Here is a 23428-nt window from a genome sequence, read left to right on the forward strand (position 1 = left end):
AACACTTCACTGAAAAGCATGTAGAGATCTCTGGGTGCAATAAGAGTCCCTAAGATCCATCCTTCCAGCAATAAAATGATAGTTTCAGTGTATCCAAAATCCTTTAAATTAGACTTTTGCATTCTGCCTTATTTGTGATTCTTAATATAAGGGAAGAGATAGAAAAAAATATTGGGCAAGAGCTTTGTTTTCATTCCCACCATGATTCAACAGGCTGCCTACCTAAGCAGAGTGAAGACTGCCATGAAATGATGCACATCCCAAATAGTCTTCAGGTTCTCCATAATTTTGACATTTTTATACATTTTTGGGTGAAGGTAATTGGCCCCAGTGCCTAAAATTTCCTTTAGCAGTAATCCCTGTTTCTGTAAAATGTAAGTGACATTAAAGTTGCTTACTGAGAGGCTACATGCTATCATTCTATCTCTAGGAAAAGATCATCCTTTGCTAACATGTTATACAGAAATTGTCTTGTAGCTGTAAAATAGAGTTAAGAAGCAAAAGCACACACAGCCTGAGAAAAGTCAAGCCCAGAACTTCTTGGAGATTTGCCTTCTGTGTATTTTGGTTCTTAGAATCGAATTATCCAGGCATCTTAAGAATTAGCACGTCTCTATCCTCAAGGGGTTAATTTATGTAGACCAAAGTAATTCCAAGTATTACACAGGTTGCCTTTGGTATAATCATAGACTTCCACTGGGAGAGCTTAATTGGCAACAAGTAAAATTGCTCTGCATGAATTCTTAATGGTGGACACCAAATAAAATAAGAACTGTGATTTGTTTTTTAAAATCCCTTCAAGAGAAAAGGAGGCTACCTCTGGGGGATAGACTATGTAGCAAACAAAGAACTCAGAGCTCTCTGCTAGCACTAAAAGCAAAAGCTCACGCTAAGCCCACAGAATAATAGTGTACGCCTTCCCAGCTCTGCATCTTTCTCTCTGCTGAGGTCAAAGGAGACCAGGACTAGCAAGCTTTACAGTTTCTTCCCCTCCTGTCTGCCCTTGGGCTGGATTTCTAGCATATATCTGTGTCCTCGGGGCAAGTGCAAGCATCAGGCCACCCTGGGAACCCATCAATGTCATTTCTCAATTACCCACCAGGGGTTGTTCCAGAGATGCAGACAGTCTCAGACCCCTGCCAAGATAAGAGTCTTGCCTTTAAGTCATGCCCTCTGCCCAGCACAAGGGAGAATAAATCAGGAAACTGGGTATTGTCACATGCTTCAGTGGTTATGTCATCCCTGGACAGTGGTGGGGAAGGCTGTGGGCTGAGACGTATCCCCAAGGACTCTTATTATAGACTGATGGTGCTGCTTTAGGTAAACAAGGGAGCATGTAGGCTTCTTCTCAGAGCTCTGAGACTCTGGCTGAACTAACAGCTTTATCTTTAAGGTGACTTTTGTTCAGTAACAGAAGGGGCTAATAGAACTAAATCCAGAAAAGTATCCGATTGATTGGAAGATCGCCCAGGTTCATCATGCTTCATGCTTTGCTGCTCAGTTGTGTCTGTCTCTTTGCAACCCCATGGACTGCAGCCCACCAGGCTCCTCTGTTCATGGGATTCTCAAGGCAAGAATACTGAAGTGGGTAGCCATTCCCTTCTCCAAGGCATCTTCCCAACCTAGGGATTGAGCCTGGGCCTCCTGCATTGCAGGCCTGATTCTTTACCCCATAAGTCCCCAAGGAAGCCCACCCAGGTTTATATTTGATTGATCAACATTATTGTTGATTTAGGTGGCCGGTGTATGGTCTGCCTGTTTGTCTACTTTGAGAGTTGCCTAGTATTTGAATCCAAGTTATCCAAGGCAAAGAGATTACCAAAAATGCCAGAGTGAAACTCTACACCAACTTTATATATACATGATTTACTTATTAAACTTGTCCACCCTTAAAAGGGCTGTGCTAATCCATCAGAGAATATATTTAGGTCTCAATTGAATAAATTTATAAAATATAAACTATTTAAAACCTTATGGGTTTTATCTTTGCCTATTCACTACAAATCTTGTTTGAAAGAAAAATTCACATCCATTTATCTAGACTGTTCCACCCCAGGCTAAGTGGAGGACTCTGTAAAACGCATTTTATGAAACCATCCTTCAAAAGTCCAAAGGTTTCCCCAAGGAGCTGATGGTTTGATCTGAGTCCTGAGTAGGAGCAGGTCTGGTAGCATGAGGACAGATGAAGAATTGGTTATTGAATAGGTTGAATTTGGGCTGCCTTTAAGACCTTTGAGTATAACTATATGTAAGATTTTTGATAAGGGATTCAGGTCTAGAGCTCTTTATAGTTAATACGTAAAACACAATATAGATAGAGGCATTTGATTAACCTACAAAGACATAAAACTGCCCTCTGCTGTAACTGGGGACACATCCCCACCTTAAAGATGGATTTATTGCAGCCATGGGAAGCTTGAGTTGAATAATATTGTACAAGTAGGTCTGTAGAGGATCTGAAAATTATTCTACTTCTAGTTTAAATAGGTTTGTGCTCTTCAAGAAACACTCTTAAAGTGCCAAAAAATATTTCAACATCAATAAGATTCAGGGGTGACCCAGAGAAATTTACCACTACGTAATCTGAAAACATTTGACTTAAAAACACATTTGTTATTTTTAGATCCATGCTTATCTTAATATGACAGCCAGGAACCTAATGTGATTTATTTATGTGAAATTAAAATAAAAAGCCTCGAGCAAAAGGCATTCTGTAGATTTATTGGGGGTAATAAAGATCACAAATATTCCCTACTAAGTTGAAAGAAGAAAAACTCCAGCAGGCAAGGACATAAATGACCTACTTGACATAAATGCACGTGTTGAAGCTGACGTGCACTCACAGTAAAGGATGACAAAGTGCCTTTTTTTTTTTTTTCTGGAAGGAGGAATAAAATGGGTAATTTACCATGGCCTCCTATTTAATTTTAATTTTAATGTAAAAAGAATCACCAACTTGTTAGTGCATGAGCATATTTGTGACTTTCCCCACCCCCAAAGAGATTGATTGTTAGGATATAACTCTACATATCTCCCTACATGTGTAACTCTGGAGTTTAAAGGAGTACATTTATTTGTTTTTGCTTACCCTCGATTCTTTTTCTGCCTTCTGTATTCAGAGGCCTGGAAGGGAGTTCTAGAACCCACCTCCATCCTTCAATTCTAGGGAGAGATGTTAGAGCTTCTATGAAAAGAGAAAATACAAACTGCACATCTCAATTCTACGCTGCTCCATTAGCCAGATTTCACTAGTAGAGGACATCACTCACTTAGACCCAAGGGAGGCACTGGTTCTTGCTCCATCCCTTTACCCCTCTCCCCAGTTAATGAGAAAGACACTTCAACAAAATAATCCAAAATGTAACATTGGCTCTATCCACACCTTAAATGACTTCTGTACCAGTTCCAAGCATGAAGCTCTCAGTCACACACTGTCTTATTTTTTCATGCATGCTCATGCTCAGTAGCTCAGTCATGTCTGACTCTTTGTGACTCCATGGACTGTAGCTTACCACGCTCCTCTGTCCATGGAATTTTCCAAGCAGGAATACTGGAGCAGGTTGCCATTTCCTACTCCAGGATCTTTCCAACCCAGGGATCTGTATTGCGTCTCCTGTATCTCCTGCACTGGCAGGCAGATTCTTTACCACTGAGCCACCTTATTCCCCTAAGGTCTTTGGCTTGTAGAACCAAATCTTCAGGTATCTCATCTCTCTTATAGCGCTTATCATAAGACATCCAACTTCAAACCTAACACTTCACTTACCCTGAAAGCAGAGAGACAATTGGTTGTATGTTCTAATCATCTTTGTACCTAAGAGACTTAGCATGTGATAGGTCCTCAAAACACTTTTCTTAAGCCATTGAAAGAATTGATGTTGATTTAAGAAGAGAAATTATTAATGGTTCATGTGTTTATTAGGGATGAGTCTGCCTTTATTGGTGAGTCCATTGCAAGGGAAAGATCAGGCAAGCGTAGCAAAAAGTCCTTTGTTTCAGTGCCGTACCAGTGCTCAAAGTGATCCATAGTTTCAAGATAGTTCCTCTTAGCAAGATAAAGATGGGATACCTCATGAAGATGTGAACATATTGCTTTTGATATATAAAGCGAGGAAGAATGCTTGCTTCACTAGACTTTTATTTTATGCTTTTAAAAAAATTCAATCATAAAATAAATTTGGAGACATGTCCTGTCTGCATGTTGTGTCTCTGGACTTCATAGGAAAGGTTCCAACCAGTAACAATAATCAGTGTGTATTTCTGTCCATAATTTTATTCCCATTATCTACCAATTGTATCTTGGGCTGCAAACAACATTTTAAATAGACACAATGAAAGAATTTCTCATAATTTTTAAAGAAAAGGACTAAGAGACTATGAGAAGTTAAAAAAAAAATTCCATGGTAAAAATCTAGGCCTTCAATAATTTATCACCTTGAATAAAATGAAAAAAATTGTAGAAAAATTATAGACAATAGATCGTTACTTTTAAAGATAGAATTGATAAGATACACACTGCTGTACATAAAATACATAAACAATACTGACCTTCTGTATAGCACAGGGAACTATATTCAATATCTTGTAATATCCTATAATGGAAAATAATCTGTAAAAGTGTATGTGTGTATATATATATATATACACACACACATATATGTGTGTGTATATATATATAGCCTACATATAAGCATACACACACACACACACACACACACACACACACACACACACACACACACATATATATGTATACGTTTCCCAGGTGGCGCTAGTGGTAAAGAACCCACCTGCCAATGCAGGATACATAAGAAACGTGGGTTCTATCCCTGGGTCAGGAAAATTCCCTGGAGGAGGTAACCCACTCCAGTATTCTTTCTAGGGAAATATCATGGACAGAGGAGCCTGGCAGGCTACAGTCCATAGGGTCGCAAAGAGTCGGACATGACTGAAGCAACTTAGCGCGCACGCACACACACATACAAACATATATATATATACATACATATATAACTTTTATATATATATAAAAGCACACATTCATATATATATAACTATAATATATATAATACATATATTAAAAGTATATATATATAAAATAGATATGTACATATATATATTAAAAAACTGAATCACTGTACACCAGAAACTAATACCACATCATAAACCAATTAATACTTCAATTAAAAAAAATAAAAATAGAATTGGGGCTTGGCCTGAAAGTACTATAAAGTGGTACTGGCAGAGAAGACCTTAGAGTTTTGTTAAGATGGACACACGCTTGAAGTCAAGGTCATTCAGCATAGATAACAATGACATGGGCTGCCAAATAGAGGGCAAGTTTTCAAAGGATTAGTGGCATTAGTAGAAAATAAACAGAGGAAAAAAGAGAGCAACTAACAGCTAAAAGTAAATTTCATTTTTATTAGCTAAGTGCTTTAGATAACAAATAAGGGGCACTTTTTATCTCCTAAAATACCTCCAATCTAGTCCACCTGGGGTGGTATTTGGTGGCACACTGCTACAATCAGGGTCTCTGTCTGACTGCTTGGTGAATGTGCTGTCCTGTTGAGAACTTTTTCAAATACTATCTGTGGTTCCTTCTCTGCAATGTGAAGTTCATGTCCTGATTCTGACACTTACAGTGTGGTTTCTGGAAAAGCCCTTTAGACATCCAGGGCCTTGGTTTCCCACTGATAACAAGACAGGGTTAATCCGTGATTTCAGCAGTCTTTTCTTTAGGGTTAACAGTCTGTAATTATTACCAATTACCTTGTAGGTCAGCTGAAGGGTTGAGTGATGAAGAGAGAAGAGAAATGATAGATGCATAGAATTACTGAAAGTTGAAAGTGATAGAAAGTGACAGTTTTCCTTCTTGAAAGAAGGCAGCAAATTATTTTTATATACCTGGTCTTCTTTCAGCTCTAACTCTTGGACTGTGTCTTGGCACTGAATCTTCTAAAGGTAGTAAAACAGCATGCTGGCAGACCCAGGGCACCAGAATGGAGTCAGAGTCTGTGACCACTTTCAAAAGGCTTTGCAGGAAATTGTTCTATTGAATAATGTTTAAGTTTCCACAGAAGCTATGAGCACAGCATGGTGGGGGGAAAAAAAACAACAACAACGTCATTTGCTCATTATTTGAAAAAATATGCCACTCTGAGGTTATGGTCCTTATTAAGGGAAACTGCACTGTCTTATGATGTCTCTTTAGTGCTCCCTAGAGATTCACAAAGTAATTGGCTAATTGAAAGCCAAAATGTGTATTTACCTGGATTTATTCATTTTTATTATCTAATTGATTTTCCTGTATCTTGGCTTTGGAAATACATATCTGAGTGGGGTCAATTAGACAGCCACTCTAAAGAGAAATTCTTTGGGTCAGATACATAATTTAGGACTTTGGCCTTTGGAATCATTTGTTACCAAGATGACATAATTTAAACTGTACAAAAAGTTGCATCTATCCAAAAATACCTCTCCCACTGGGCTACCTGGAATTCTCATGCTTGAAATAAAAGAAATTGGGTGTCCAGAAAAATCACCTCTGAAATCTGTACTTGCCACCTGAGGGGAATTCTAGCTTTACTCTCTTAGCTCCTGGTAGTATTCACCAAGGATTAGTTTGCCAATTAGAGACCTGTGGATAACTGAGTCCTGAGTCCTGGCTTTTTTTTTTTTTTTTTTTAGCAAAGTTAAGCTCACCATATTTAGAATTGAAGAAAGTCCTAGTAGACATGTTAAGAGTACAAATCTAAGTATTTCTATTTCTAGCTATACATGTCCCTACCAACGCTGACCTTCTTTATTACTGATTATTCCTACACACACACTCCCTACTGTCAGTGTCTTATTCTAGACACACACATCCTTCAAGGGAGAGCAGGGATCAGTTCAGTTCAGTCACCCAGTCCTGTCCGACTTTTTGAGACTGCATGGACTGCAGCACCCCAGGCTTCCCCATCCATCACCAACTCCTGGAGTTTACTCAAACTCATGTCCATCGAGTCAGTTATGCCATCCAACCATCTCATCCTCTGTCATCCCTTCTCCTTCTGCCTTCAATCTTTCCCAGCATCAGAGTCTTTTCCAATGAGTACATTCTTTGCATCAGGTGGCCAAAGTATCGGAGCTTCAGGTTCAGTGTCAGTCCTTCCAGTGAATATTCAGGACTGATTTCCTTTAGGATTGACTGGTTTTATCTGTCCAAGGGACTCTCAAGAGTCTTCTCCAACACCATAATTCAAAAGCATCAATTCTTCGGCACTCAGCTTTCTTTATGGTCCAATTCTCACACCCATACATGACTACTGGAAAAATCATAGCTTTTACTAGATGGATCTTTGTTGGCAAAGTAATGCCTCTGCTTTTTAATATGCTGTCTAGATTTTTCATAGCTTTTCTTCCAAGGAGCAAGCGATGGTCCTCCTAATCTATTACAACTCAGCACCTGATTCCTCAGCCTCAGTCTGCCCAGGTTCCCTTTTTTTTTTAATTCACTCTGAATTTGAGATTATACCACATATGTCCACATAATTGTTTACATCTTGCAAAAACTCCAAAATTATTCCACATACCTCAGTTTTTATTCTATAGATATTTTCAGCACCTGGTCTTCTATTTCTATATCAAATGGTGGCTAAGCATAGGTGTTCAGCTAACACATACTAACTGATATTTCTTCAACAGGATAATTGAAAGTTCTATTCTGTACTGTGGCTGATAATACTGTATCAAGAGTACTTATTTCAGATGTCAGTTAAGAACATTAGAAACTAGAGAGTATCCGGAAGGTCTGAAGGAATTGCAGATGTTTAACTTGACACATAGAGAACTAAGAGAACTACCATATGACTCAATAATTCCACTCCTGCATATGTATCCAAAAAACAAAACAAAACCATTAATTTGAAAAGATACATGCACCCCAATATTCATGGCAGAATATGGTTGTCAAGATATGGAAGCAACCCAATTGTACATCAATAGATCAATGAGTAAAGAAGATGGTATGTGTGTATACACACACACACACACACACACACACATATATATATATATATAGACAATGGAATACTATTAAGCCATAAGAAAGAATTCAGCCTTGCCATTTGCAGCAACATGGATGGTTTTGGAGGGCATTATGATAAGTGAAATAAGTCAGATAGAGAAAGGAAATGCTGTATGATATCACTTACATGTGGAATCTAAAAAATACAACACATTAGTAAATATAGCTAAAAAAAGCAGACTCACAGATATAGGAAACAAACTAGTGGCTACCAGCTGGGGTGAGGAAGTGGGGAGAGGCAAGATAGGGGTGGAAGATTAAGAAGTACAAACTATGATGTATAAAATAAGCTATAAGGATATTGTATGATACAGGAAATACAGTGAATATTTTATAATAACTATACATGGAGTGTAATATTTAAAAGCTATGAATCACTATATTGCATACCTGTACTTCATATAATATTACACTTCAATTATACTTCAATAAAAAACAACTGCAGTGAGTTATCTTGTGGAAAAGCGATCAGCAGTATCCTAGGATATTCAGGAGGGCAGTTACTAGTTAACCAGTTGTCTATGTTAGAACCTGAGGGAAGGCAACTCAGGGCTAGAAAGAAATGTTCTGATACATTCTGTTCTCTAACACAAAGGAGGGTGTTTGGGATTGTGAGCTGTGTGCCAGTACAAGTGTCCAGCCAGAGCCTGGGTGACCATCTTTTAAAGGTCGTGTCCAGGGGATTCTCCTTCCGTGGATGGGGAGAGGTCAGGTGCCTTTCGTGTTGGATAACTCATCATGCAGCTTTTACTCTATGGCCCTAACACCACCATCAGCATCTCTATTTGTAATAACTATCTCCTTGTCAGCCCTTTAAAATATTGACAATTTGATCTGTTTGACCTCAGTCTTCACTTTTCCAAAGGAAGCAGATTTGGTTCTTGCATTGCTCCTCATACAACTTACATTTCAGACCCCTCTTACATGTGGCCACCTATGTGATTTATTTTAGTTTGTCAATATTCCTCTGAACATGTGGGTCTCTAATATAAATGTAATATATTTTATTATCAACAGATTACAAGTTCAATTTCAGTCATCCTTTGAGAGAGGGTTATTATTCTAACTTTATGATTTTTACCCCCATAGTACTAATTGTTAATAACCTTTAGGCAAAATACCTAAAATTCCAGCATTGCATCACACATATCCAATTACTCTCTTGTGGACTCAAAGAATATAAATCATTATTTGAAGAAAGGACAAGGAGTGTTTTAAATTTAGAAAATCCGTTCTCTTTTTCTCCACTGTTCCGTTACTCCCTGACTTTTGAAAATTGCCTTGTCCTGTTTCACATCTTCTTTTTTTTTTTTTTTCCAATGCCAAGGCTTTATTTATGGTTAAAGGGTCAGAGAAGAATTAATAATTACAAATAAATTAGGTCATTTCTGACCTTGGTAGAACTTTTATTGGATGATTACTCTGGTCTTCAGAGGGAAGAAGGGAATGAGGTTCAGATTATCAGTGAAATGAATAATTATTAATTTAACATTTACAATCCCAAGGTTAAGGAACATTAGGAAGGATAATGCTAGGAAGATTAAACAAAACTCATGAGAAAGTATTTCAGAGCATAGCCAAAGTGAATGGAACTACTGGATACTTTGCTTATGACAGAGATGGAAGATGAGCATTGTAGATGTTGTCTGGGGTCAAATTTTGATTTTTTCCAATTTCAGCCATATTATGACAATGTTGTGTGCATTTTAGGACTTCTCTGGTGGCTCAGTGGTAAAGAATCCACCTGTCAATTCAGGAGATACATATTCGATCCCTGGGTCAGGAAGATCCCCCTGCAGAAGGAAATGGCAATCCATTCCAGTGTTCTTACCTGGGAAATACCATGGACAGAGGAGTCTGGCCGGCTACAGTGAGTGGGGTCGTAAGAGAGTCAGACACACCTTAGCGACCAACCAACAGCAACAGCAGTGTGCATTTTACAGAGGCAGATATTGCTCCCCCCACTACCCATGGCCAGAGGGATGGGGATAAGGAAAGGCATCGCTTTTTGAAGATACATTATCCTGTGAGTTTCAGATCATTTATTTTGGAAATCCAATTCCACTGCCCATTCTTTGTGTGTGACCCCACCCCGAGGTTTATTTCTGGCCCATTTATGATTGTAGCAGGAGAGTTTATTTTTTCTGGCTTGATGCTACACTATCATTATAGAGATTCCATTTCCAGGCCATTTTAAAGTAGAACTATTATCTCCTTCCTCCTAATTTTAAAGCCAACATTTGAAAATCACTTTCAGCTCTGGATAACAGCTGAAAAATGGCTGTGTGAAGCTGGCATTCATCTTTGTCAGAGTGGTAGAGATTTTGCCATAAATACAATGTAGATTATTTTTCCTGTCAAAAGGCTGCTAGTCATTGGAGTAAATTAATTAGCTGGGACTGTTGTCAGATGTGGATATCCTGATACTGTCACAGAGAAGGAATGAGCTGAGGTTGGGTAAAAGGCAAAAAGCTGATTCACATGCTATAGCAGGACACATTCTGAAGGAGTCACTTAGGGTAGCCTGGGAACATCATCTTGGAAACCCAATAGGTTTATGTGATAATGGATTTCTGACATTTCTGAGCCAATGACACCTTCTTTTTCCCAAGAAACATGCAAGTAAATTCATTCAATAGTGGGTTGGAAACAGTAGTGTTCTAGATATAGGTCTAAAACAAGGCCATGCTATAATGTGGTGAGATTTTTTAATTGATGCATGGATGCTTGTGTATGTTGATGGGAAAAACCACAAAAGGGTCAGAGGTTCAGGATGTCTGGAAGGTTTCCTGCTTTGCAGTTGAGGAAACCAAAGAAGAAAGTGTGGATAAATCCTTATGAAAACTTTCTCATGGGATTTCCAAGACCGGATTCTTCATGTAAAGTCAGAATGTAGAAATATCCTTTATGCTCCTGTTTGGGAACAAGATATTTTAGATAGAGTTGTCGTGGTTAATATATAGTCAAAAATTGGTTCCTTGAATGTCCATCTTCTGTTCAGAAACCCAGTAGCCTAGCAAATTCACATGGCATCCAAAATGAGGCATCTGGACACTTCATGAATGGAAGCAAGGATTGTCACGGTGCATCATGGTTTTGTGCTGCCTCTGTCTTTGGCAGAGTTGGCAAAGCAGCACTTCTCTGATGTTCATTTTAAACAATGATAACATAATACAGACATTGCATTTTTTATTATGAACTGTGATGGGCCCCTTGTTACTTGACATGAAGCATTCAGAATTTATTTGTATTTCTGACTTTCTCTACCTTGTGTTTAAGTTCCATAAACATAATCCCTACCTTGTGCAGTAGGGCTTCCTTTTACATGGCTGAAACACACATAGATTTCAAGTAGTGACTCCTCCATTAGACATTTTGAATTTAATGAATAATTCCATGTTTACTCTATTCATATTACTTATGTTCTTATAGACATAAATCATTTAGGTTCTGACACAGAACATTCCCAGAGAAGCCACAAGAATAGCTCTGGACTCATGTTTGTTTTCTTGATTCTTTCATCTTTTAAAGCAGCTGGTACATTCAGTATTATAACAGTTCTAGTGTTGAGTCTGGCACTCTTGTAAATATGAGTAAGTCATTTGGCTACTGGACCTTCCATCTTTGAAGCAGAACTTTGGACTGTAATTTCTTTTCAGCTCTATGATCTTTTGAACTTGTGACCATCAAGGAAATATAGACTGTGGAGCTTACACTTCAAGACTACAAAAATAAAATTCAAATCAAATAGCCACTTTTATATTGTAATTACTGTTTTGGGGAACGAATAGCAGGAAATTTTATAGATATAAATTGATTATGAAATGAGAACTTATTAAGGTGCCTCTGAATTATTACCTGTGGGTAAAAAAAAGAGCTCCTTTTACTTTTTAAAATTTGTTTCTCCTCTACTCTCTCCAAGTGGTCACTCTTACCCATTTTATGGTCATTCATGATATTTCATTAGCTTGGTATTCATTACATCCTTTGACTTTCATCCCTCTTCTTCTTTAAAATCTCAGTTAAAATGTTAGTTCCTCCAAAAAGTATTCCCTAAATATCTCCTGAAAATGGACCTTTCCTCCTTCTGTGTGCTCTTAAAATTTGGCATGTACGTGCAGTACAGAATTTCTTTCATTCTGATTTATGCTATGCATGGGTTAGTAACTTGTCTGTCTCTCTTGTTATTAGCTTCTGGAAAAGGAAATTATGTCTGTTCTTCTCCTCATCTGGTGCCTAACAGTCCAGAATTGTTGGGCTATGTGTTGATGCATGGGTGGTCATGGGTGGATGGTCAGGGGTGGATATCTGGTCATGGATTCAGAGCAGTTGTACTGCTGTGTACTGTACCAGTGCTGAGTCAACAGCTCTGATAGGAATTGAACAATGCCATAAAGCCACCATTTGCTATGTTCTACATAGGACGGGAGCTGACTGCATATCCTGGACACTGGTTCTTGGCTCACTGTATCTTTCTTCCCATTTCTCTTCTTTTGGTGTTACCTTGGCTCTTTCTAATGGGACTCAACCCCTGGTGGCTCAGATGGTAAAGAATCTGCCTGCAATTCAGGAGACCCGAGTTCGGGTCTCCCTGATCCCTGGATCAGGGAAGATCCCCGGATCAGGGAAGATCCCCAGGAGAAGGGAATGGCAACCCATTACAGTATTCTTGCATGGAGAATTCCATGGACAGAGGAGCCTGGAGGCTACCATCCATGGGGTTGCAAAGAGTAGATACAACTGAGCAACTAGCACTTTCATTTTTTTTTCTAGTGGGAGTCTTCTACTTTAATGCTTATATTTAGTCTGATACAAACCTCATAAGCCACTTATTAGAAGGGATTCATTCATATACTGTATTACCCAAATGTGTATACTATTAATATATTCTAGTCCTACCCAGCATATGCCACTTACTTTGTCCATGTTTTATGTTCACATCCTAAATTCATTCTCTGACATTCATATTTCATAAGACCTATTGTAGTTTGATGTTTTTATACCCCTGATGCTCCAGCTTCTCTTGAACTAACTGGCTACCCCTTTAATGGCATGTTTCCTGCCTCTTGGATCAATATTACTTAGAAGGAAAACCTAGCATTTTGATTTCTTTCATTTAGTCATGGACCTTTCCTCATACTTCTCATAGGCATCTCTGCTAGGCCCAGGTCAACATTCCTAAGGCTGCCCTACTCTCTTTTTGACTCTGAAGAGCAGTGTGGCAAGTACATAACTTGGAATGAAACAACAATAACACATTTTACTGTACTCCAATACTCTTCTAAATACTCCATAAGTTTTAACTCATTTAATTCCTACATTTCTATGAGGTTTAGTATTTTCTTTGTACAGATGAGGAAAGTGAAGTACAGACAATTAACTAGCTTGGTCTGAGGGTTAAGTCCTTAATCATTAACCTAAACATTCAATGAGTTGTTAGTAAATAATTCTACTCTATCCTTTATGAGTACATAAGTGAAAGTGAAGTCGCTCAGTCATGTCCGACTCTTTGCGACCCCATGGACTGTAGTCTACCAGGCTCCTCCATCCATGGGATTTTCTAGGCAAGAATACTGGAATGGGTTGCCATTTCCTTCTCCAGGAGATATTCCCAACCCAGGGATTGAACCCCGGTCTCCTGCATTGTAGCTGGGCGCTTTACCGTCTGAGCCACCAGGGAAGACATAATAGGATTACAATTCCTGTTCCCTTGTGGTTGTGCAGGGTCATGTGACTATTCTGGCCAATGAGTCCTTAGCAAAAGGGACAGTCCAAGTTGAATATGGTGCACATACAGCCCTCCAGTGTGCTCTTTTGTTCTGGCATGACAGCCAGCAATGCTCAAGATGGTGTTTTATCTAAAGCTTGGGACATAGAATGACTACCATCAGCAGAGGTCTCTGCCAACATGTAGCATGAGAAATATGCTTTTATGTCAAGTTATGGATATCTGGGGGTGATTTATTAACATAACCTAGTCTTGCCTGACTCCAAACACAGACTAAACAGAATAAAGGCAGAACAGATTCTCTGTGGTGCCTAGAAAATATTTCCTAAAAATTAATAATTTATTATGGTGCTACCTTATTTCAATCCCTTATATGCCAATTTCCACTTTAGACTTTTTATTTTATCCCCATTATATCTGAATAATATGTCTCAAAATTCATTCCTTTTATAAGCAACTCTGGAATCCATTTTTCTTAATATTCCTTTAAATTTACTGTAATTGAAAAAGAATAGATACACACACGCACACACACACACACACATATATAACTGAATCACATTGTTAATCAACTATGCTCCAATATAAAATAAAAATTTTAAAAATAAGTTACTGTAATTGCTCAAATAGTAACTACAGTTTCAAGATTTTATAGTGTAACATAGAAACTTGATAAATGTTGTATTCCTAATACATAAAAATAGATTGAAAAAATTTCATGTTTGTATGTTGGGAAAATACAATAATCTTGAGTGTGCAAAGAACAAAATGAAACCATAAAAGCAACTATAACTGTCTTTGTAAAGAAAGTTACAGTGGATATCCATTCATTAGGAACACTGTATTTTAATTATTGGGAAGTATTCTTAGCTGTAGTTATTGCAGGCTATAAAATGTTAATTTAGGTTTAATTTTAAAAGTTAATTAGCTAAAATTACTCCTATTAAAAATGGAATGTTTCAGATTCTGCAGAAGTGTCTATGCTGTAGAACAACTTATATCAGAAACTTGAGGGCTCATTAGACTCTATAACATGCATTTAATTACCATGGTTGTTTCCAAGTGTAGCTAAAAATTATAATCATTAGCAGTGTTTTAAAGTATAGTTATTAATGTGTATAGTTATAGCTTGTAAGAGAGCAATATTTTCTATAGTGGGGGTGAACAAATTTTTCTGTTAAGGGCCAGATGACAGATATTTTTGGCTTTACTGGCTGTATCCTTATGGTCACTGTCACAACTATTCAAATCTGTAGCTGGAGCTGAAAAGCAGTCACAGATAAGTGAATGGGATGACTGTGTCCCCTCAGGATTTTATTTGGTACAATAGCTAAGATTTTGCCTGCGGCTACCAATTCTTGATCTAGAATGTGTTTTTAAAAAAACATGTTTGTGTTGTTTTGAAACTATCTACATACCAACTTCTGTATAAGTAAAGAAGGATTATTGGTCAACATAATTATGATTTTGTGTCTCTGTGTCTTTCTAAGACATCTTTTAGAGCTGCTCTGCTAAGCCCTGGGGCACTTAAAGGTCCACAGATCTGGTGGCTAGGGTTCTGAACAGTGGATGTGGAAACCTCCTAGCCAACACTCAATTCTCTCTATAAATCCCTTGTGTAGTCCTAAATATAATGTAAGCACAATTTCCCTATCTATAGAGCAAGCAGAAAGAGTGATTCTAGGCTCTTTTCAATAATCATATTCTTTCATATGTGTCTATTATGAGAAACATTAAAAATGGAAATCCATAAATCATCAGGTAAAATTAATTAAAAAAACTAATATATGTAACACACACACACTAATTTTAGGAGACATTCTAAGACAAGATCTGAATACAACACAAAATATTCAGAAAATCAGCTGTTAAAATTTGAAATCATGAAACTTTTTTGGCTCAAAGACTTTTGAATTTAAAAACCTGTATCTGAGTAATAGTTGCTTAATAAATGATAGTTGAGTAAATAACTATGTTAATGAAAGAATGTGCTTCCCTGGTGGCTCACATGGTAAAGAATCTGCCTGTAATGCAGGAGACTCGGGTTTGATCCCTGGGTTGGGAAGATCCCCTGGAGATCTAGTATTCTTGCCTGGAGAATTCCAGGGACAGAGGAGACTGGCAGGCTATAGTCTATTGGGTCGCAAAGAATCTGACACGACTGAGTGACTAAGCATAATGAAAGAACATGAATCTTTAAGCTTCAAAAAATAGAACAATCGGTAGAACATGGATGTGTATTTATCTGTTTTTTGTTTTTTTTTTTTCACCAAGGCCCAGAAGAATAACCAGGTACTACTTAAGTGCATTCCATTTATAAATTTCTTTAAAGACAATAATGCTATCCTAGAATGATGATCTGCTCAATTGTGACTGCAAAAGTGTAGCAAGTCCAGTGGAATCTTCTCTAAGTGTATGTGCTGAATTCAGCCTTGTACCCTAGCCTCAGAGGTTTAATTATTGAAGAAATAAAATTTCCCAATTAACAAAGTTCATAGGAACCATGAAAAACATATAGTAGACAACAATCTTGGATAAATCCAAAATTAGTAAGCCATATAGTGTTAGTTATATGAAAGCTTTATTTCAAAATGAAATTTCTTATAACGAATGATTGTTTAGCCCTAATAATTTTCAAATCGATAAACATTTATTCAATGCTACCACATAGAAAATAGTGTAGAAATTGTTCATAAAGGATTACAAAATTAAATAATAGTTTTTAATCCAGTCCAAAAGATAAATCATAAGGATAAAGACAAAATGTAGAGTAAGAATAAGTTAAATATATTTTAAACAGCAGTTTAAAAATTTAGAAAGATGGTAATGATAACCCTGTATGCAAGACAGCAAAAGAGACACAGATGTATAGAACAGTCTTTTGGACTCTGTGGGAGAGGGCAAGGGTGGGATGATTTGGGAGAATGGCATTGAAACATGTATATTATAATATGTGAAATGAATCGCCAGTCCAGGTTCGATGCATGATACAGGATGCTTAGGGCTGGTGCACCGGGATGACCCAGAGGGATGGTGTGGGGAGGGAGGTGGGAGGGGGGTTCAGGATGGGGAACATGTGTACACCCGTGGCGGATTGATGTTGATGTATGGCAAAACCAATACAATATTGTAAAGTAATTAGCCTCCAATTAAAATAAATTTATATTTAAAAAAATAAAAAAAATTACAAACAGTTTAGCATTGAATAATCATGTGCCTGTGTATTTTTGTATTGTTGGAAGTATACTTTCATTCAGGAAAACTTCCAAAAAGTGAAAATGCTCACTCCAATTGTAAATATACATGGAATTTTGTTAGAGATGTTGCCAAATTTTACTTCAAGAAGGCTGCAACAGGATCTTTGATCTTTGCTGAGGCATGTGGGATCTTTAGTTTGACGTGGGAACTCTTTAATTGTGGCATGTGGAATCTAGTTCCCCAACCAGGGATTGAATCCAGGCCCCCTGCCTTGCGAGTGGGAAGTCCCAGGCACTGGACCACCAGGGAAGTCCTTGAGCTTTTACGCTTTTAAATTTGTTGATAATTTATTGTTCTACTGCATTTTACCCACAGACCTTTGTCATATTTCAGCCTTATGGAACTTACTGATATTTATTATGAGACTGAATATACCCCACTAGTTTTATTGAGATATAATTGACATGCAGTACTATTTAAGTTTAAGATACATAGCATGAGTTGACTTACTCACATCATGGAATGATTACTGCAGTAAGCTAGTGAACATTCATTATTTCATATAGATACAAAATAAAAATAAAAAAAATTCCTAGTGATGAGAACTCTTAGGATTTACTCTTTACAACTTTAACATATAAGGTAGAGCAGTGTTAATTATATCAATTGCATTGTACATTATATCCCTAGTGCTTATTTATCTTATAACTAGAACACATACCTTTTGAAGGTTAAGAAGGCAGATACAGTGTGAGTGGCGGCAGCCTTCTGATGGGCAAGGCCAACTCCTGTTAGCTGGACTTGGCACAGGCAGACCAGGGGGCCTCAGTTTGGTGGCAGACCAGCGTCACTTCTGTTTTTATCCCCCACTTTCCTCTCCTGAGACTGGCCTCCACCTATCCTCTCTGGCTGGGCCCATGGGCAGCTGCAGCCTGCCCTGGATGGAACTTTTAGGATCTGATGCTCTCAGGAGTCAGCTGGCTGCTGCCCCTCACCCTGGCTTTCCCAGAACATCCCACACCAATGGTTGGTCCCATGATTCTCCCAGTGCTGTGATGGGTGTGGGTAGAGAAGCATTTGTTATTAAATGGCTGGAGTTTTACAGCCAAGTAAACAACAACAACAAAATAATGCAATTTGTATGTTCCACGTGTGCTTGTATATATATGTGTGAGACTTGCCCTCTTGCAGGCACACAGATATGGGGCAGCCATGTTTTAGACAAGGAGCGCTTTTACCTTTCCAGCATAGATCTAAGCGTTCCTGCCTCACATGTGTCAGAGTTTTGTTTTCCATGAAGCCCCACCAAAACATAACTGTAATCAGAATGATTACTGTTTTCCTATCATGATAGGCCTGAAATAGTATCTCAGTGTTATTTTAATTTGTATTACCCCAGGAATGAGATTGAGCACTTTATTTATTGCCATTCAATTATCTTCTTTTGTGAACTGCCTATTAATACATTTTCTTTATAAAATTATTTTCTACTATACTTGTGAAGTGGAAGTCACTCAGTCCTATCCCTTCTCCAGCAGATCTTCCCAACCCAGGAATTAAACTGAAGTCTCCTGCATTGCAGGCGGATTCTTTACCAGCTGAGCCACCAGGGAAGTGTTTTTCTTTATCAAGTTGGGATAGTGATTCTCCTTAGGTTACGTGTGTGTGCTCAGTTGTGTCCAACTCTTTGCGACCTCATGGACAGTAGCCTGCCAGGTTCCTCTGTCCATGGAATTTTCCAGGCAAGAATACTGAATTAGGTTGCCATTTCCTTTATCAGGGGATCTTCCTGACCCAGTGATTGACTCCACATCTCCAGCATTGGCAGGTGGATTCTTTATAACTGTGCCACCTAGGAAGCCTCTTAGTTATATATGTTTCAAAAATATTCTTCTAGTCTGTGCCTTAACTTTTCATTTTCTTTATGGTATTTTTTTTTCTTTTCACAGTGGTTCAAAATATGATGCAGTAAAATACTTCTTTATTCTTCCCAGCCTGATGATATAACATATTCTTCAAAAGGTTTTATAGACTTGCTTTTTGTGTGTGTTTTCTTTTCAGATTTAATTTTTTAAGAACAGGTATAGGTTTACAAAAAATTGAGAGGAAGATACAGAGATTTCCAATATACCCTCTGCCTCCACATGCGCATAGCACCCCAGCTCCATTATTGACAGCACTCACCAAATGGTACACTTTTACCAACCGTGAACTTATGTTGACACACCATAATCACCCAAGTGTATAGTTTACCTTAAGGTTCACTCTTGGTGGTGTACATTCTATGGGTTTGAACAAATTGATGACATATATCCATCATTATAGTGTCATGCAGAGTATTTTCACTGCCCTAAAAATCCTCTGAGTTCTTTCTATTCATTTCCAGCTCTCCTCCGATATCTAAGAATCATGGGTATTTTTTATTGTATGCCTTTTCGAGAATGCCGAATAGTTGGAATTATACAGTATGTAGCCGTCTCAGATTGGCTTCTTTCTCTTAGTAATATGCATTTATGGTTCCTCCCTATTTCTTCATGGCTTGATAGTTCATTTGTTTTTCTTGTTCATTCCCTAAGTTGTGTCTGTCTCTTTGTAACCCCAATGGAGACGACAGTACACCAGGCTTTCCTGTCCATTACTGTCTCCCAGAGTTTGCTCAGACTCATGTCCATTGAGTCATTGGTGATGCCATCCAACTATCTCATCCTCTGTCATCCCCTTCTTCTCCTGCTCTCAATCTTTCCTAGCATCAGGGTCTTTTCCAGTGAGTCAGTTCTTTGCATCTGGTGGCCAAAGTATTGGAGCTTCATCTTCAGCATCAGTCCTTCCAATGAATATTCAGGGTTGATTTCATTTAGGATTGACTGGTTTGATCTCCTTGCTGTACAAAGGATTCTCAAGAGTCTTCTCCAGCACCACGGTTCAAAAGCATCAATTCCTCAGTGCTCAGCTTTTTTTATGGTCCAATTCTCACATCCATATATGACTACTAGAAAAACCATAGCTTTCACTAGACAGACCTTGTTGACAAAATGATGTCTTTGCTTTTTAATGTGCTGTCTAGGTTGTCATAACTCTATTTCTAAGTAGCAAGCCTCTTTTAATTTCATGGCTGCAGTCACTGTCCATAGTGATTTTGACGCCCAAGAAAATAGTCTCTCACTTTTTCCCCATCTATTTGCCATGGTGATGGGACCAGATGCTATGGTCTTAGTTTTTTGAAAGTTGAGTTTTAACCCAGCTTCTTTGCTGACTAATATTCTATTGTCTGGAGGCACCATAGTGCATTTAACTCCTGAAGGACCTCTTGGTTGCTTCCATGTTTGGGCAATTATGAATAAAGCTACTGTAAATATGTGTATGCAAGTTTTTATGTGGATATGAGTTTTCTTTTTTAATTTTATTGAAGTATAGCTGATTTGTGATGTTATGTTTAATTTCTGTTGTACAGCAGTGGCTCAATTATACATATATGCATATTTTTATATTCTTTTTTTATATTTTTATATTCTTTTTTTTATATTTTTATATTCATTTTTATATTCTTTTCCAATATGATTTATCGCAGGATATTGAATATAGTTCCCTGTGCTCTACGGTAGGACTTTGTTTACCCATTTTACATGTAATAGTTTATATCTGCTAATCCCAAACTCCCAATCCTTCCCTCCTCCATACCACTTGGATATGAGTTTTCAACTCCTTTGAATAAATACCAAAGAACATGATTGCTGGATCATATGGTGCAAGTATGTTTCGTTTTTTAAGAAACTCCAAACTGTTTTTAAACTGGCTCTACCATTTCACACTCCCACCAACAATGTATGAGAGAGCCTGTTGTTCCACATCCTCACATTATTGGGTGTTATCACCGAATCTTACCCATTCTAACAGGTATCAGTGGTATCTCATTAGTATTGTTTTGGCTTGTATTTCCTCGATGACATGGTGTAGAGTATCCTTTCATACACTTATTTGCTGGGTGAGGTGCCTATTAAGGTTTGTGGCCCATTTCTAAAATCAGGTAGTTTTCTTATTGTTGAGTTTCAAGACTTGTCTGTAAATTGTAGACAATAGTACTTTCTTAGATATGTCCTTTGCAAATATTTTCTCCCAGTCTGTGGCTTGTCTTCTCATTCTCTTGATACTGTATTTCATTGAGCAGATGTTTTAAATTTTAATGAGGTCCAGCCTATCACTTATTTCTTTCATGGATTATTTCTTTAATGTTATATCTAAAAAGGCATCACTGTACCCAAGGTCATCTAGATGTTCTCTGATGTTATCTTCTAGGAGTTTTATGGTTTTGTGTTTTACCCTGACATCCATTTTGATTCATTTTGAGTAATTTGTATGAAGGGTGTAAAGTCTGAGTCTAGATTTTTTTTTTTTTTGCATGTGGGTTTCCAGATATTCCAGGACCATTTGTTGAAGAGACTGTCTTTATTCTATTGTCTCTTCTCCTTTGTCAAAGATAAGTTGGCTGTATTTATGAGGTTCTATTTCTGGTCTCTCCATTAATATATCTGTCCTTTCTCAAATATCATGCTGTCTTGATTACTGTGGCTTTATTTAAGTTTTGAAATTGCGTAGCGTTAAGTCTTGAAATTGGAGGTAAAAAGTCCTCTAAATTGTTCTTCTCCTTTACACATTCAGTGTTTAATCTTAGTTTGTTTTTTGTGAATGGTCTGAGTTCTTTATTCAGATAGAAGGTGGATTTGTTGCTATTGTCTCAGTCAATTCTTTCTCCACTAATTAATGGCATCATTTCTTTTTTTTTTTATTTTAATGTGGACCATTTTTAAAGACTTTCATTGAATTTTTTATAATACTACTTTTGTTTTATGTTTTGTTTCATTGGCCATGAGTCACATGGGATCTTAGCTCCATGACCAGGGAGCAAACCCACACCCTCTGCATCAGAGAAGTCCCAATGATACCATTTCTGATCAACACCTTTATTCAATAGATGTACGTCTATGTCTAGGCTCTCTTACTATTTCAATGATGCAATTGCCTACCTCACTTACCTATTTAATTACCTACTTTTATAGCAAGGTGCCTGATTCATTTCTGGATGTTAGTGGAGTCAACATTCTTAAAGATTAGTTGTGCATTTTTTTGTTTTATTTAGAAGTTTTAGGACATTCATTAGCTTTCCTGTATAATACATGCTTACTTTTAGTATCGAGGTCATTCTAGATGACTCAAAAAATCGTTCCTCTCACCTTTTTCTCCCCTTTCTCTTTAATCTTTCTCCCCTCCCCGCCTTATTTTACTAGAACTTTTGCTGCAAGATTTGAATATTAGAGTTTTTGTATTGTTTTCAAGCGTTGTAAAACTTGCCTTAAAAAAACTGGACCCACAATTCAACAATAAAATGACAAACAATCCAATATAAAAATGGGCATAGGAACTGAAATGAAATTTATCCAATGATATCTCTCCATAGAATGACATATTATTTGGCAACAGGAAGAAATGAAATACTGATATGTGCTACAGCAGGATGGGTATTGAAAGCATTATGCTAAGTGAAAGAAGACAAACCCAAAAGATCACATAGTGTACAAATGCGTTTATATGAAATATCCAGAATAAGCAAATTTTATAGAGATAGAAAGTGCATTGTTGGTTACCTCTGGCTGGAGAATGAAGAGTGACTATGAATGGGTACTAGGGGATTTTGGGGAGAGGGGTTATGAAAGTTCTTCTAAACTTAAATGATGGTGATGGTTTGTACACCTTAAATGGGTGAATTTTATAGAATTTGGATTATATCTCAATAAAGATGTTTTTAAAATCTAGGCCTATTGGTTATGCAGGGGTAAATTTTTATTTTCAACTATTGAGTTGATGTATTGTTCATGATTCTGTTGATTCTAGCATTTTATGGACAGATTTTTTAAAAATTTAGGACACTGATGATTTTATCTGTGTTTTAAAATGTAGTACTGTAAAGTTCTCAAAGTGAAGCTGTCCTATTATTTTAAATCTCCTGTATCATTTATGCAGCTTTTTTTACTCCAAAACTTAGTGATTTATGTCTCCTCTGTTTTTCATTGATCTAAGCAGTCACTGTTTTATTGATCCTGTATTAATGCTTTGTGTTATACCTTATTAGACTTTGATTTTATCTTTACTAATTATTTTATTCTACTTGTTTATTGCTATGTTTGCCTCTTGGATGCTTTACACATTAATTTTCCAATTTTTTTTCATTTCCAGAATATGCACTAAAATTATTAATTTCTCTTTACATACTGCTTTAGTTGTTTTCATCTTAAAGTTTTGATAGTGTTTTAATTTTAAGACATCAAATTCTATTTTTTCTAATTCCTTTATATTTAACTATTGGGTTTTAAGAATATTTTTTCATTTTTTATTATGAAGAAATTCAATGGATAGAAAAAAGTAAAAGACCAGAGCAA

General features: G+C 37.2%; 1 protein-coding gene across 22 annotated transcripts in view; it reads left to right on the plus strand.

The window, feature by feature from the left end:
* Nucleotides 1–23428, plus strand: part of NCKAP5 (NCK associated protein 5) — a 1093872-nt gene that overhangs the window by 342671 nt on the left and 727773 nt on the right. Inside the window, exon 3 of one of the 22 annotated variants that reach the window (XM_055572837.1) lies at nt 9782–9941. The exons of the other annotated variants lie outside the window; for them this stretch is intronic. Within the exon in view, the coding sequence (XP_055428812.1) occupies nt 9877–9941 (65 nt within the window). The 5' untranslated portion in view covers nt 9782–9876. The remainder of the gene's footprint in view (nt 1–9781; nt 9942–23428) is intronic. 22 annotated transcript variants of the gene reach the window in all.

The sequence above is a fragment of the Bubalus kerabau genome, chromosome 3 (genome assembly GCF_029407905.1).
Source record: "Bubalus kerabau isolate K-KA32 ecotype Philippines breed swamp buffalo chromosome 3, PCC_UOA_SB_1v2, whole genome shotgun sequence".
Classification (NCBI taxonomy): Eukaryota; Metazoa; Chordata; class Mammalia; order Artiodactyla; family Bovidae; genus Bubalus; species Bubalus kerabau.